Source organism: Balaenoptera musculus, chromosome 6, assembly GCF_009873245.2.
Source record: "Balaenoptera musculus isolate JJ_BM4_2016_0621 chromosome 6, mBalMus1.pri.v3, whole genome shotgun sequence".
NCBI classification, from domain to species: domain Eukaryota; kingdom Metazoa; phylum Chordata; class Mammalia; order Artiodactyla; family Balaenopteridae; genus Balaenoptera; species Balaenoptera musculus.
The window spans coordinates 103,582,462-103,599,507 of NC_045790.1; the positions used below are offsets into that span (position 1 = coordinate 103,582,462).

At 45.3% G+C, this 17,046-nt stretch overlaps 1 protein-coding gene across 5 annotated transcripts in view; it reads right to left on the reverse strand.

The window, feature by feature from the left end:
• TTLL11 (tubulin tyrosine ligase like 11) overlaps nucleotides 1-17,046 on the reverse strand; it is a 256,473-nt gene that overhangs the window by 132,996 nt on the left and 106,431 nt on the right. For all 5 annotated transcript variants that reach the window (XM_036856233.1, XM_036856232.1, XM_036856236.1 and 2 more), the window contains 2 exons: nucleotides 15,299-15,394; nucleotides 14,439-14,554 (listed from right to left, as the gene is read on the reverse strand). In XM_036856233.1, coding sequence (XP_036712128.1) covers nucleotides 14,439-14,554; nucleotides 15,299-15,394 — 212 coding nt within the window. The remainder of the gene's footprint in view (nucleotides 1-14,438; nucleotides 14,555-15,298; nucleotides 15,395-17,046) is intronic.

The window sequence follows — 17,046 nt, forward strand, 5'->3', positions numbered from 1 at the left end:
ATATTTTACTTGTCTGAGAAACCCGCACAGAAAGGCAGGGAAGGGAAACAGATGAATAAAAACATGCATTTATGAAGTGGCCCTGTTTTGCTTTCTCAGTCCTGTGATCACATGCAATGTACGTGACACCTATGACTAGAGTTATGTTAAGTTGGGGGCTCCTGTCTCTGTGTTATTGGCAAGTTACCTCCAGTGGCTGCCTTCACCAGGGGCATGTCCATCTCTTTTGTATAAGGATGAGTCCTACTGACTGCTCCACCCCCATGGTGCCAAACCCCAGCAGGGGCTGAGGGGCCACTGCCCTGAGTCCTCAAGTGGTTTGGGACAGACCCAAGACCTGGGACTGGCAGGCAAGTGGTTCGTAAAGTGTCGTGTTGGGCCTGGACCAGCAGCGTTGATATTACCTGGCACCCTGCTAGAAATGCAAATGAATCAGAAACTCTGGGGCTGGGACTCAGCCATCTGGGCCTTAACAAACCCCCCAGGTGATTCAGATGCCCGTGCCTTGCAGGGGTGGATGGAGTCAGGAGTGGGAAGAGGAGGAGGGCTGGCAGGAGGTTGGGACCTCCATGTGTTCTCTTTCTCAGGCCCCACAAATGTTAGAGACAGGCCTGCATGCAAACTGGTGACGATTAAACCAGACAACAGACGTCATGCACCTCTGGGACTCCAGAGGTACTTGTAGAATGAGTGTGCCCAGAGATATGCTTTGTCCCCTACTTGATCCTCACAACGAACCTGCACCATCATCCCACTGTGCAGATGAGGAAACCGGGACTCAGAGGGGTTAGGTGACCTGTCCAAGGTCACACGACCAGGCACTGAACCCATGTCTGTTTGATCCCAGAGCTGGTGCTCCTTCCCTACATGCGGCCATTTAGTCTTGGCTTGAATACTTCCAGCTTCATGGAACTCACTACTCACTACTACTTTGAGTCAACCATTATCATTTCAGGCAAAGTAAGGTGGTGGTGATTTTCTTTTTCCTTCCTTGACTTGAGCTTAAATCTCTCTGCAAATTTCAGCCATGTTTCCTTGTTCTGCCCATTGGGGCCTGCAGAGAGTTTATCCCCTCTCCACATAACCACCTTTCAAGCTAAAAATGGTAATGCCATCCCCTGGGCTCTTTTATTCTCTTTCACTCTCTCCTCCCTGCAGAAGGTGTCCAGACCTACCTCCTAATCAGGCTTCTGAGGACAGACCCCAGTCTCGATCCCTTACGGCACCTACCGAAGTCATGACGTGTAGATACACGACCTATCTGAGGCCTTGGCTGGTAGATTTGCACAAACAGGCAAACGTTCCCACCCCTGGCAACCTCTTGTCACGTGTAGAGTCCAAGAGCCCCAAGCCTGTGGAATGTCCCATTGTTTCTCTGAGTCTTGGTTTCCTTGCCTGTAAAATGGGGTAATGACTCGTACCCTGCCTACTTTGCATGCACCACTGGCTCTGAAACGACTCTGTGAGCTGCAGAGCCCTGAACAGGTGTGGAGGTGACGATGGCAATGATAACCAGTAGAAGAGGAGGCTGATTGCGGAAGCCCCGTGAAGCAGGTGCTGCAGAGAGGTCCTCCCTGCCCGCCCTCCCCCGAGCTTACTTCCTCCATCACCCTTCCCGCCAGGGCATGGGGCCAAGTGCTTGCGAAGGACACCAAGGCACCTGCACGGCTCCAAAAGCCGAAAAGTAAATTAAGACAGCGTGATGGTTTGTAAAAGGTGCCTTGAAGACAGGATGTTTCTGTGCCCAGCAACTGAGCCAGCAAGCAGGGTGGAGCTCTGTTGAGCAGGATGCCAGGAACGGAGTTAAAGAAGGTCAGGAAGACCGGCAGAGTCGGGATCTGAACCCAGACCCCCTGCCCCGGCTCACCCCACTTCGCCACAGTTGCCACTGAAATCACTTGACAGACAGTGTCGGGTGTGCCCATGTGGACGTGCCAGTCTACTCTAGGGAACAGCTATCCCCATAACGGCCCCACCCCCTCGTAAGGCCCCAGTCCACGTGGCCAGCTACCTAGCAGACAGTACACCTGGAGGTCTCATGACCCTGCATCACGTCCCCCCAAAGCTGCTACGTCCCCAGGGCTCCCTGGCACTCCCAGTTGCTAAACCAGCCCCTTTCTTGACTCCTCCTTCACTCTCACCTCTCATATCCAACGCATCCCCAAGTCCTATCCACCCATCCTCCTAAATGCCTCTTTTTTTTTTTTTTTTTTTTTTTGACTGCGTTGGGTCTTCGTTGCTGTGCACGGGCTTTCTCTAGTTGCGGCGAGCGGGGCTACTCTTTATTGCGGTGTGTGGACTTATTGCAGTGGCTTCTCTTGTTGCGGAGGGCAGGCTCTAGGTGCGCAGGCTCAGTAGTTGTGGCGCACGGGCTTAGTTGCTCCCCGGCATGTGGGATCTTCCCGGACCAGGGCTCAAACCCGTGTTCCCTGCATTGGCAGGCAGATTCTTAACCACTGTGCCACCAGGGAAGTCCCTAAATGCCTCTTGAATACAACATTTCTCTCCACCTACCACTGCCACCTAATCCACACAGCCACCATCTCTCACACCTCTTAGCTGCCTCCACATCCTCCCTGGCAGTTTGGTTTTCACGCTGCAGCCAAAGTGATCTTTTTAAAACATAAATCTCATCATGTCACCCTGCTATTTAAAACGTTTCCACGGTTGGGATTAACAGATGTACACTACCATATATAAAATAGATAAACAACAGGGATTTACTGTATAGCACAGGGAACTATATTCAGTATCTCTGTAATAAACTATAATGGAAAAGAATCCAAAAAAAGAATATAGATATATACATATACGTATGTATAACCGAATCACTTTGCTGTACAACTGAAACTAACACAATATTGTAAATCAACTATACTTCAATTGAAAAAAAAAAGTTGTCCATTGCTTTTAGGATGAAAAGCAAAATGCTTGGACTAAGCCATTAGATCCTGCAGCACCTGGCCTTGTCTCCTGACACCCTCCCTGCTTACGCACTATAATCTTGCCACCCGGGACTTCTTTGTTTTACCTGTAAATTTGCGGTACACCACGCATACAGAATAGTGTATGAAACAGGTGCATACATTTAAAGAATAATTGTAATACTCGTGCCTCCACCACCTGGGTTAACAGAACATAGCCAGGATCTCAACCGCCCACCTGTGCCCCTCGCCGCTCCCTCTCCCCACCCCCGTCCGGAAGTAAACATCTTAAACTCTCTGATCCTTCTTCCTTGCTTTTGTAGGGTTACATCTCTATAAAACAAAGTTTAGTTTTGCCTGTCGTGAGCTGGAGCCATACTGTAGATATTCTTTTATGATTTGCTTCTTTTCCTCAACTTGAATACCAATGCACAGAAGTACATCATTCACGCATTTCCCATTGACGTATAGTCTTCCCGTGAGTGAATACCCAGGATTAGTGCATTTTTCTTTTGGTGGACAGTTAGATTGTTTCCAGCTTGTAGCTTTTATGAACCACCTGGCTGGAGTTCTTTCTGTGCTTTCAGAGCCCCGTGCTCTGTCTTGCCTTCAGGCCCTCATGGGGACTCATTTTCTCTGCTGAGGCCTCTCTCACTGCCTCCGTCCTGCTCACCTTGCTGAGCTGGTGCTTCCACTGCACCCTGCACCCCACAGAGGTGTACAGTCATCCCTGACCCAGCCCAGGACCCACACGTAACGAGCCCATCCACGCGTGTGTGCACGAGTTCATTCATGCATGTCTTAGCAGCTTCTGGTGCTGCAGAGGCCTGGACAGTCTGGAGGAAGAAAGAGAGCCTCTCCAATCAAATGAAGGCTCCACGGCGACAGGAAGTGCACACACTGAGCAGCCAGCTGCCCGCTGATTCTCACGCTGTGATGTGAGCACCCAGCGGAGGATGAGCTTGGGGGCGGATCCTACCGCTCTGAACCTTCAGATTCCACCTTCTTCCCCCCTCACATTAGCCTCTGTGATGAGAGTTGCAAGGGGCTCTTCTGCTGCTTAAAAAGTGAAGGGAACAAATGGAAATTGAATAAAAAGTAAAGGAAAGAAAGCAGCTGGAGAATATTGCCCACCATTTGGTGTGATAACCAGGGGCTTTCAAGTGATTGCTAAAACCAGCTTTGATTTTGAGCTTTCATTTCTTTTAATGTAGCAGATAATTAGAGGGAAATCAAATGCATCCTGACACTATGGAGAGCAGTATGGAGGTTCCTTAAAAAACTAAAAATAGAACTACCATATGACCCAGCAATCCCACTACTGTGCATATACCCTGAGAAAACCGTAATTCAAAAAGAGTCATGTACCACAATGTTCATTGCAGCTCTGTTTACAATAGCCAGGACATGGAAGCAACCTAAGTGTCCATTGACAGATGAATGGATAAAGAAGATGTGGCACATACATACAATGGAATATTACTCAGCCATAAAAAGAAGCGAAATTGAGTTATTTGTAGTGAGGGGGATGGACCTAGAGACTGTCATACAGAGTGAAGTAAGTCAGAAAGAGAAAAACAAATACCATATACTAACACATATATATGGAATCTAAAAAAAAAAAAAAAGGTTCTGAAGAACCTAGGGGCAGGACAGGAATAGAGACGCAGACGTAGAGAATGGACTTGAGGACACAGGGAGGGGGAAGGGTAAGCTGGGACGAAGTGAGAGAGTGGCATGGACATATATACACTACCAAATGTAAAATAGATAGCTGGTGGGAAGCAGCCGCATAGCACAGGGAGATCAGCTCGGTGCTTTGTGTCCACCCAGAGGGGTGGGATAGGGAGGGTGGGAGGGAGATGCAAGAGGGCGGGGATGTGGGGATATATGTATACGTATAGCTGATTCACTTTGTTGTACAGCAGAAACTAACACACCATTGTAAAGCAATTATACTCCAATAAAGATGTTAAAAAAAAAAATCCATCCTGTCAGCCAAAGATCAACCTGTCGCTGTTGGAGATCAATTCCCACTTACTTTACCACCTCCTCCTTCACACATTTTTTCCTTAAAACAAAACAAACAAACAAAAAAACCTCCCCAGGTTACATATATTGTTTGACTTGTTTAAATACTACATTCATATTGGACATTTCCCACGACAGCTACTCTCTTAGGAATAAGCAGCATTTTCTCTCCCTCCAAATTAAGAACTTCTCATTGCTTTGCAGATTTAAAAACATCCAACTGCAAACTCCCTTTTATGGATGAAGAAGCCAAAGTACAGAGAGGGGAGGAAACTCTGTACCATTTACAGCTGTAAATGGCAGCACCAGGATTCACCCCAAAGCATCCGACTCCAGGGCCCCTACTCTCACCGTTCTGCTGTCCCACCTGTGCGTTAAAAACACATGTGCAGGGGGCTTCCCTGGTGGCGCAGTGGTTAAGAATCTGCCTGCCAATGCAGGGGACACGGGTTCGAGCCCTGGTCTGGGAAGATCCCACATGCCGCGGAGCAACTAAGCCCGTGAGCCACAACTACTGAGCCTGCGCGTCTGGAGCCTGTGCTCCGCAACGGGAGAGGCCGCGACAGTGAGAGGCCCGCGCACCGCGATGAAGAGTGGTCCCCGCTCGCCGCAACTAGAGAAAGCCCTCGCACAGAAACGAAGACCCAACACAGCCAAAAATAAATAAATAAATTAATTAATTAAAAAAAAAACACACACATGTGCATCTCCAGTCCTGCTTCCTCATGGGCTCTCTCTAGCCTAAGACAGCCTTCTAAATAGCACACAGAGCTTTAAGCACAAGATGCTGGAAATCAACTAAACATTCACCAATACGGAGGCAGAGTCCCAGCCACTGATGAAAATGATGCTTACAGAACTGTTAATAAGAAGGGGAAATTACTGTCACATAAAATGGAGAAAAATAAAAACAGCATACAAAAATTATATAGATCGTATGGCCTCAACTATAAAACAATATAGACAGCAGAAAACGATACCATTTTTATGAACTAAAAAGTTAATAATGATTAGCTCTGGGTGGTTGAATTTGAGGGATATTTTTATTTCATGCTACACAGTTTTCAGTATTTTCCATTTTTTTCTACAATGAGCACATATCACTTCTATAATAAGAAAAAATTTAAGAAGAAGCGTGTAGCAGAGAAGCAGGATCTGTCCTCTCCAGCCCCAAGCGCCGTTTTGGAAGCATGATTGGCGGTCCTCCCCCACCCTGCCTAACCCCTTGGCCCAGCTTCCTGCCTCCATCCTTCCTCCCCCAAGCTTATTTCTATTTTCCTCACCGAACCAAGCCCAAGCAAATGATGGCCCCACCTCCTTCAGGAAGGCTGCCTTGACCACTCCAGGCCAGCCACCAGTTGAATCATAGGAAACTGCCACTCTTGTAAGTCAAATAAAAAAAAAAGATCGAGTATCAGTAATTTCCTGTGATTCCACCTCATCCTTGGTTCAGCCTGCCTTCTTCTGAACTTCTAGCATGTTCCCAGTCTGGGACTCACGACTGCATACGAATAATTTTCTGTCTGGTTCTGTTCTGTCTTGTGGCACGTGTCGATCTTGCTTTAAGCTGGTGTTCTCTGCACACTGGCTTACATTTTATTCATTACGGTTTTGAAGATTATTGAATATGAATTAGCCGCCTAGCTGGCCACAGAGCCCTCACAGGAGATGATCAATCACTCCTAAGCACCCACTCGTGTTCAGTGATTGAAGCTAAAGGGATGAGTCCCTGCCTTAAAGTTTGGCCAAAGGCACGAACCCAACCCGATAAGGATAATGCCTTGTGTGTGCACGTCTCCTTAGTGTGCTAAATACCTTCTCATCCACTCTCTCAAGGCGAGAGCTAGACACACCTGGCTTTAAATCCCAGTCTGTTGCTTATAACTGGTGTGGTCTTGGGCCTGTCACTCAACCTCTCCAGGCCTCAGTGTCCTCTTAATACAGAAGTCATAATAGCACCTAGTGCATATGGCTGTTGTGAGGACAAAATGGGAATAAAGGTAAACACCACTGTGACATACACAGTAAGCACTCAACAAACAGTCCCTTGTGAAAGAGGCAGAGCAGCTACTGTTATTGCCTTTCCTTCTCTTGTTTCGCTTGTTTGAGGTTGTTTGCTTTTGGTTTTTTTCCGATGAGGAAACTGGGCTCAGGGAAGTATACTGACTTATCTGAGGCCAAGTAGAACTGGTATCAAAACCTTGATCCTAAGCCCAGACCGCAATGCCTCCTTCCAAAAAGCTAACAACGCCTCATTTAAAAGCACATGAACAGTTAAGGCTCACTGGAGCAACTCATGAGGAAATTTCCAAACACATTTGCTCCCCCATCACTACCTGGAATAATTCTGGAAGGGCCCACGCAGAATTCCGCTCTGCCGTTTCCCCAAAATGCTGACTGACTGGCCATATGCTCATCTCAGTTCCCATCTGCTCTGCACCCCGGTGAGAGGGGGAACCGGCCTGCCTGCCGGCGGAGGGGCCCTGCTCCAGTCTAATGGTCCCTGAAACGACACTCTCACATCAGCTCAGGAAATCCGCCTTCCCCATAAGTCTAGGAAATGGTTCCTGCTCAACAAACTGCATGCAAAAGAGGCTTTTACTGGTTACTTCTGGCTTAACGCTTAAACGTTTTCGAATGGAAGAGAGCTGTCTGGTTTTATTTCGTGCACATAAAATAATGCGTGTATCATTAGTCATTTCCTGTCTGTTCTTATGTGAAAATGCACACATTTTTCTAGTTTGCTGACTGCCATCTGAAATGTGAAGCCTTTCCGGGTACGGCGGGTATGATGTATCCTGAAGCCACGACACCCCAACCCCGGGCAAATCGCTCTAGCTCCCTGGAGCCTCTAATGATAATAGGACTGTTGGGTTCTTAACTTTTGGAAAATATGATGAAATTTCTGACCTTTTGTCCAGGAAAAATACACATAGACATAAGATTTTGTGTCGTTTCAGGGATCACAGGCAGCCCGAAGGCCTTCACGTTTTCAACTCAGGTTGAAGACGAGCTTTGATGTACTCCAGGCCACCCACCTCTGGCCTCTGGGTCTTCATTTACCTCCCCATTGGCACCTTCTCTCCAATAATCCCCTTCATGCACCTGTCTCAGCAGCTGACTCATCTCCTCACGTTTCCCCAACAGAGCCCCGTGCCTTTGTGTCCTCCACCAGGGGAATCCTTCCATCCATTTGCCTGTTCCGAATGTTACTCATCCTTTAAACCTCAGGCCCAGTGCCACTCCTCCTTGTCAGTTTTTTGGGTTTTTTTTTTAACTCTTCTCATCAGGGAATAATCTTTCCCTTGTTACTTTGTCTTTATGTCTAGGGCACCTTGTACTTTCTACCCCGTAGATACTATGTGTGGGTCTTACCTCCATTACCGGCCTGTGAGCTAATTCACTTCCGTAGTCTTCTCCCTGGCACACAGTAAGTGCTCAATAAATGCTCTAAATAATCAGTATCTGTAATACTGGCATGGTGTAAAATGAAACCCAAATGAATATGCAAATATTCATCTCTCTGTGACCCAGACTCCTTCCTGATTTATGTGAAATCTTCAGAGGTGCTTGGGGTCAGGGTGTGCTCATCTGTAGCGTTTTGCCACAAAGAAATCATTAGCGGTCAACAAAGCCCCAGAATTTCAACAAAATGTCAGCTGTGCACACGTGGATGGGCCATTCCATCCACGGGGTGGTCGGATGATTCTCCTGAAAGAATGCCTGTTTCCAGAAGAATACTCCGGAAAGTAAGAAAGATAATGTTCTACATTTACAAAGGCATGTTTAGTCTAGATAGTTTAGGAACCCTTCTTCTCTATCGTTGAGGGTATTTCAGTCGGACATACTGCCAAGTTAAGGGGCAGAGATCTGGGCTTGGAGACCTCTAATTAATGTGTTTTCGATATTCTTCCTCAGGACAGGACAGAGTTACATTCCTTGGTCAAACTATAAGCCCCCAGCGGTGAAACCGAACCACTGGGAGATTTCTTGATCTCTGTTCTCTTAGAATGTTTTGCCTTTATCCTAGATTCTATGTAGAATCAACCTAATTGAGGATTCACCTAATGTACTGCTTCTGAACATGGCACAAGATCCAAGGGATACACTTGGAGTCAAGATCAGAGTGAAGCCTGAGCTCCCAGTGAAGCCTTCAGAGGACAAATGTCTCTGAATTAGGGCCAAAGCTGTCCCGGCAGGCTGACTCCATCCTTCACATAAACCTGGTTGTCATGGTGATAGGAGGGAAGGGAAACTGGGAGAGGACCATGGACCGGTGCTGTGGGAAAAGGGGCTTCTGTGCCTTACATAAGTCATGTTCCAAGTGTACACTTTTGAATAAGAGGCAAGCAGTCTACTCCCCAGCTCCCAGGCACTGCGTGGCATCAAGAAAATCCTCTCAGATTACTCCAAGCCTGTCCCTGGCTTTATTTATATTACTCCAGGTCCTAAAGGGTTATGATTCCTGAGAAAGGAAGGTGGTTACCAGAAACATCTACAGGAAAAGGAGCAAAATACTAGTAAAATGGCTCCCCCGGGGGTAAACCGACCTTCCAAAAACTAATCAATTGATGGAATAATCACCTTGTTTTTAAAATAATTGAGGAATGCAATTTATTCACTTCTGCTTCTGATAGAAGTGTTTACAAAGAAAGGCTTGGGCTACCCAAATAATACCTTGAGAAAAGAGGAAATTTTCTGTTGATTTCCCTGATTTCCTCCTTCAGCAAATGACCCACCTTCTTCATCTTAGTTTTGTCTTGTACGATTCAGACGGGCAGAATCATTACGTACACAACTCAAATAGGCTGCTTCAGGAGCTGGTGACTTAGGTGTCACCATCAGCATAACTTTAAAGCAGCCTGATGGACCACATGGTGACCCTAAGAACTAGCATTTGTCTAATCCTCTCAGATGCTCTGAGGGTCTCTCATATGTGTCATTTCACATGATGCCCGTGACAGTCCAGCCAAGGAGATCCCTTGATCCCCATTTCAAAGATGAGATCTGAGAATAAAACGACTTGGCCAAGCTCATAGTGCAATGATCAGAGATTAAGGACTTCAACCCAGACCTGGCTGATGCCAAGTCCAGTGCCTTGTCAGGACACATGCTTCTCCTCTGCCTGGGATGCTTGGGAGGGACGTTCTTGAACCAGGGAGCTGGCTGGCGTGATGGTTTCTAAGGTCCCTTCCAATTCTAATAGTCTGTGCTTCTATCAATAAAATGAGGGGGTTGGATTAAACCAGAGGTTTTAGAAACTTCTTGTAGCAGAAAAGATCCTTTCCTCTCAAAGGAAATCTCTAGAATGCCAAAACATAACATAGGTCATCCCAGCTCCCCTCTGGTTGAAAAAGAAATGACTTCCACCCAAATGTCCATCAAGTGACAAATGGATAATAAAATGTGGTATATCCATAGAATGGAATATTATTTGGCCATAAAAAGGAACAAAATACTGATACATGCTACCACATGGATGAACCTCAAAAACATGGTAAGTGAAAGAAGCCAGACACAAAAAACTCCATTTACATGAAGTATCCAGAATAGGTAAATCCAGAGACAGAAAGTAGGCTAGTGGAGGTGGGGATGGGGAATGACTGCTTAATGGATACAGGGTTTCCTTTTGGGGTGACAAAACATTTTGGAGCTAGAAAGCAGTGATGGTTGCACAACATTATGAACGTACTAGATGCCACTTTTATATGGCTCATTTTATACTGTGTGAATTTTACCTCCATATGTGTGTGTAGAGATATATGATGGTTCTAGAATCCTCCCCTTTTAGCCTCCCCCTTCCCCTGTCCCTGCAATGCCTCCAAAGAACCCTAGTATGTAAATCAATAGAGTCACCAGATATTACAAAAGGTCATCATAGTTCAAAACAGCTCTCATATGACAGCTATTTTATTCCTTCAGGGGCCAAATGTATTTTCTCTTAACCCAACAAATAAATTTGCCTGGGCCAGTGACATCATGCTACTTGGAAACAAAACTTTCCGCTGGCAGCCAGCTCCACTGTCAAGTCTAGCCCACAGTCATCTAACAGCTTTGGTTTTAGGATATGTCATTGGTTCTAAACTCGAAAGTCTGCTTTAAGTATACCAGAAAAGATCATGGTAACCAAGCACTACTTTTTGCTTGTTCAAATTCTAGCAGATAATTTTATTGTTGAGTAGTAAACTAAGCATTATTAAGTCCCTACTATATAGTAAAAGTCTTTCACATTGTTTCATTTAAATGTCATTATTTCCATTTTATAGAAAAGGATACTGGGGCTCAGAATACCTCTGTACGTCCACAAGGTCAGGATTTGAATCTCAGTCTCTTCAGCTCAAGAGAAAGTTCTATCAACTATGGCAAGATGGGTCTCAGCAGGGTTGCGAGTTCCTCTCCCCATGGAAGGCATGAGGACTGCTTTCAGTCCCACCAAGGAACTGACCCCAGTCTACCTGCCCTTCCGGGGCGTGTGAAGATGCATGATGCACAGACACGTGTCTGGTGCCCTTCCAAGGTCCCCCTCTGCACCTTCCCCGAGCGGTTTAGAGATATGAGGAGTTCAGGACATCTATCTACCTTTTTTCTTTAGTCTGTGCAGGAAAAGTGAAAGCCCACTTCAGCAGTCTTGCTGACAAAGTGTACTCAGGAAAGAACTGATGAAGGACACATCAGACCCTCTTTTGCTAAGGAGTTGAAGGGGAAGGCTAGGATACCATTTGTTTTTAACTGTTTACGTTGGATCCTATTCAAATACAAGAAACTCCAGCTTCTAAAGTTAACTGCCAGCCTAGAAGTCCATGTGACATCATTTCCCGCAGTTGGAGTGACCTGGACCCAGGCTGGAACACACAATTCAGCACTACAACACTGTGCATTATCTGTGGGCACAAATATGGTACTTCTCCATGTTATACTGAAACACTTCTAAGAGTTGAGAATAATTTCAGCCTTTTTGTCTGTATGGTAAAGTTATCAAAATGATAATAATAATTCTTTACATAAAAATTCACTTTACAGATTACAAAATTCTTTCATGGACAATCATTGCTGGGTTTTTTTAAAAAAATGGTGTAATTAAGGAAAAACATCAGTAAATGACAATTAGCTATTAACATACACCCTCCTATTGTAGGTAAGAAAAGGGTGAGGTGAAAGCGTTTTTCTATTAAAATTGAAGTCAAGTTCTTGAAGCTCTAACTGTTCCTGATTATCAATAAAAAACGAAAAAAGTCGATGCTTTTTAAATTAAAAATGAGGTGCTGCTACTTATGACTTGATAAGTCGTAAAATGCCTTTCCCATCCTTCCCAATGGTCCTGGGCCCATTTAAATTGCTTTTAAATTTTAGATCTGCAGCTCATATGGATCATACCGAATGCCAGGTGTTGGTGAAGAAAAACAACTAGAACCAGAAAAAGAAAGCTAATCATATGTTGAGGCCATCTAATGTGAAAAATACAGTAGTACCCTTATCTCTCTTCCTGGTTTTGGTGGCAGAGGTTAAGGAACCTCAGGCCACACAATGGCCTTTGAACTTGTTCCCACCAAAGGAATCAGAAGGCTGTGTCAAGGTCATCTTTAAAAGTATCCCCCTGGGCCACAATGGCGTGGATAGCCACCAAAATCTCCCCGCAGTGCAATACGGTCTCTCAAGACCTAACCTCTACTGGTGAGGTCAATAACAATCAGAGAGTAGATTTTTGAGAAATGAGTTATATCACAATGAATCTGACCAAACTGCAATTAATCCACTGCTTTTCCTTAGGGATGGCTAAAAATAGCAGCTGCATGCGTGTATGCGTAGACCCATTATCCAGCTGCCATGAGCTGCTCTGAGGATTCTGCAGACCTGACATGCCACCACTTTGAAGCCCTAGTCAGTGGAGGCAGGATCGGCCCACGTGAATCACAGGTGAGCGTTCTCAGCGAGACTTGCTGGCCATGGATCTGTGCCTCACACAGCAAAGAAGGCGCTGGAAGAGAACTCAGCCGAGCAGGCACCATCCAGCCTGACTCAGAATATGCCAAATGCTCCTTCCGAGTGACATTTCCTGTAGGGCAGTGGCTCTCAACCTTGGCCACATGATAGAATCACCTAGGGAACCTAAACTATTTCTGTGGCCAGGCCTCCAGCCCAGGCTAATTAAAAGCATCTCTAGATGTGTGGGTGCTTGCACTGGTATTTATGAAAGCTCTCCAGATGGTTCTAATGTGCGGCCAAGGGGAGAAGCGCTACTGCGGGTGATTCTACCAATATGTGGGCTTGAGCCCAGCTGGTGAGGGGCTGCAGTAGAGGAACCTGCAAAACACCACTTGCTTAGAGAAGTCAGCGTTCCTCACGTTCCTGAACCATAGTTGACAAGTGCTTTACTTGTCTGGGAGCATTTGAGTCAATCTGATATGTCGGGGGTACCAGGAGTGCTGTTTGGATTGCTTGCCTTTGATTTTTCTGCCTAAAAGAGGCACAATGATATTCACTCAACACTTACTCTGTGAAAGCCAGGAATTTGGTAACAAAACAAAGCAAACGGGGCTTCCCTGGTGGCGCAGTGGTTGAGAATCTGCCTGCCAATGCAGGGGACACGGGTTCGAGCCCCGGTCTGGGAAGATCCCACATGCCGCGGAGCAACTAGGCCCGTGAGCCACAATTACTGAGCCTGCGCATCTGGAGCCTGTGCTCCGCAATAAGAGAGGCCCGCGCACCGCGATGAAGAGTGGCCCCCACTTGCCACAATTAGAGAAGGCCCTCGCACAGAAGCGAGGACCCAACACAGCCATAAATAAATAAATACATACATTAAAAAAAATTTAAAAAAAAAAAAAACAAAGCAAACAAAATACCCAAGTGAAATGTCATTCATTTCAGGGGTGATTCCATGGAGGGAGGGGCAGGGCACATACTCCCATCAATATCCCAGTGTAACAGCCACTGGGTGGGTAGGATGGAGAAGAATTATAACTGTTGCAAATATTACAGAACTGCCACAAGTTCAATAATTGGTTCTGCAGGTTTTGAAACAAAAAGCTTATATTGCAAGAATGTAAACATCATGAAGAAAATTAAAAGGAAGCGATCCTTACCACGTCCAAGTTACCTGTGGCCCTCTCCTCTGGCATTCTGTACTCTCTCCCTGTTCTTGAGGATTTCACAGAGAAGCACCAGGTGGGCAATGGTGAGTGAGGGGAGATGCTATCACTGGGGGAGAGTGGGTTTTTAGAGAAGACTTTCCAGACTCAGATAACAATCGGCTAGAAATTCATCCGCTGAACCCCAAGTGTCAGATTCATGTTGTAGGTCTCCATCTCCTGACTTTGAGTCACTATATTTGGAGGCTGATATTCATAGATGAAACTATGATTTATCAGACTGCTTAAGGTATAAATCTCACTCTCAATGTTAACATGTTTTAAGAACTTAACTTACCTGCTTAGGACACAGGAAGCAGAGTTGATAGAAATAAATGATATAAAAAATACTTACTGGTTCTCTCTTTTCTTCTTAAATGGGTCCATGAGACGCAGTGTGTCTCTGATGACGGCCACTTTCACTTCTTCATCGACAAGGCTGGGGACATTCTCAAACACCCCTGGAGAGAGCTTGAAGGGCAAGGATTCCATGTTACAGTGGAGAGAGTGATTCAGCACCAACTGACCACCAGCACAAGCCCCAGTGGTTGTACTGTTAGAATTCTCTAAAGCCTCCCTTTATTCTACCTGAAAAATGTCAGTTTCCTTTTACAAATCAACAAAATACATGAAGGGGAAAAATAGCACTATGTGTTTCTCATTATCAAAATGATATGTGCTCGTTGTAGAAAAATTGGAAAGATGGCAGAGAGGAAGAAAATTAAAAGAATCCATATAATCCCCCCAAAACCCAGTATTAATATTTGGTGTATTTCCTTCCAGTCTTTTTTATGCATTCTTAAGTGGCGGGGGGAACGGGGGGAGAAAAAGATAACCACTGTTAAATGTACTATTTATCTTAGTGATTCAAGCATGTCGACATGGCTAAATCATATTCGTAGAATTTCAATTAGTTCATCTCCTGAGGCTAACTAATTAGTTCATGTCAAAACTGATGGAAAGGCTCAGCTGCTTCTACATTTGCAGATATTAAGAAGTGGAGAATGGCATGCTGGGAAGTTACCATAGGTCGGGTGGATCTTATATTAATAGACAATGTTCAGAGCTCAACAAAACTGAAATCATGTAGGCTTGAACAGAACTTTGCTGGGCAAATCTGAGAATGTCGAATCTCATTTAGCCAAGGGAGCAACAGGAGAGTGGGAACATTCAGTTGGATGGTAATATATTCAATGAGATACTCAAAATACTTACTTCTTGCTCGTGTTCGATTCTCATGCTGGGGTTTGCATTTACTTCAAGTAGTATAGGCTTCAGATTTTTCATGAGAAGAATGTCAAAGCCTAAAATCTGGGGCAGTATAAACATAATTCAGAATTACTCCCTTTAGCTACAGTGTCTTTGCAGGAATCGAGTATGGTATTAGGGGAATCAAGGTGAAAATTAATTCCAACCCCACCCCCAGCCTGGGCCTTGACCCTGGCTTCTCTCGTCCACAGGCCCTCTTCCTCTAGATGTACTTGTCGGGCCAAATGGACAGCAGAAAATTTTATAGGGGCCTTGGTAATGGGATGAGGTCCCATGGTTCACTTCAGCACCATCGGTGTCGTCTGAAGTGCGGTGGTAAGATGATGACCTCTTTCTTCTTTAACAGGTTTTTTATTATGTTAAGGATCAGTGGTAGTCCATCAATTTCTCCCTCTCCTTCTGTTCTCCTCTATTAAGTTGATTCTTAGCTAGATCTCTACAAAACCCAAGGCTATCTTTCTGAACCTTGGGTATATATCAGCATCACTTAAGGACCCCTTTCAAAACCACTGCTCGTCCCCAGCCCACACCTATGAGTCAGAAACTTCCAGAGTGGAACACAGGCAAATGTATTTTCAATAATAAATCCCCTGGGTAATTCTGATATACCCTCCTACCTAAGAGGAAGGGAATATTTATTAGGCGCCCACTAGGCACCAATTATGATAAGACGCACCAATTATTCAGAATCTCGTTTAATCCTCATGACAGCATATTTGACGTAGGGATCGTGCTCTCCATTTCACAGAACCAGAAACTGAGTCTCGGAGAGGCCAGTGGATTTCCTGAGACTGCGTCTCTAGTAAATGACAGAGCTGGACTTCACACCCAAGCAGAACTGGCTACATAGTTTGTGGGACCCGGTGCAAGATGAAAACGCAGGGTCTGTTGTTCAAAAAGTATTAACAACTTCATGATGGTGAAACAGAGCATTAAACCAAGCGTGGAGGCCTTTGGAGTGTGGGACCCTGAGCGCACAGCCCGCACGCCCATGCAGCCAGCCTGCATCCAAGGCTAAGTCCAGCATCATTTGCCAGCCGTCTGCTCTTGAATCTGACAGGCTGCTGCCTCAGGTGAGGCTTTGTCTTCTGGCCTCTTTCAGTTCCTCACAGGCCCCATGATCAGGGTAAGCCACCCTGTGTATCTCATTGCCTCTGCTTGAAACAACCCTTTATCGAGATAACATCTCCTCACCCTTGAGACTGCAGGTGCTAACTGGATTCAGACTCGGACTATAAGGCCACCAGATTCTTGGGAGGACTCTCGTTATGTCTCTAGGAGGTGACAAGGTAGAGAGCTCCTAATGTGAGTGATATAATCCCAAAGTTCCCAAAACTAATGTGGAGAATAAAGGAAAGAAAAAAGATATAGCTGCATTTCCTCCTCTGTGGACTCAAGAAGAAAAGATGAGGGAAAATCCATTTACTTGTCTATATAGAACATGCACTAGTTAAATGATAATTATTAAACTGTAGCTTCATCCTTATTAATGAAATCAGAGACCGAATGACCATTTCGGGGGGTAATTCAAGATGAGGTTATTCTTCAGTAAAGGGCAATAAGGATGAAAAGTTGGGAAAAGTCATCCTCACTCTATTTTTCTTTCCCTGGTCATAAGAAGAAAGGAATGGAAATGCAGTAGAAAATGTTACATGTATTATAGATCTGCTTAATAATATATGACAAGTGGATAT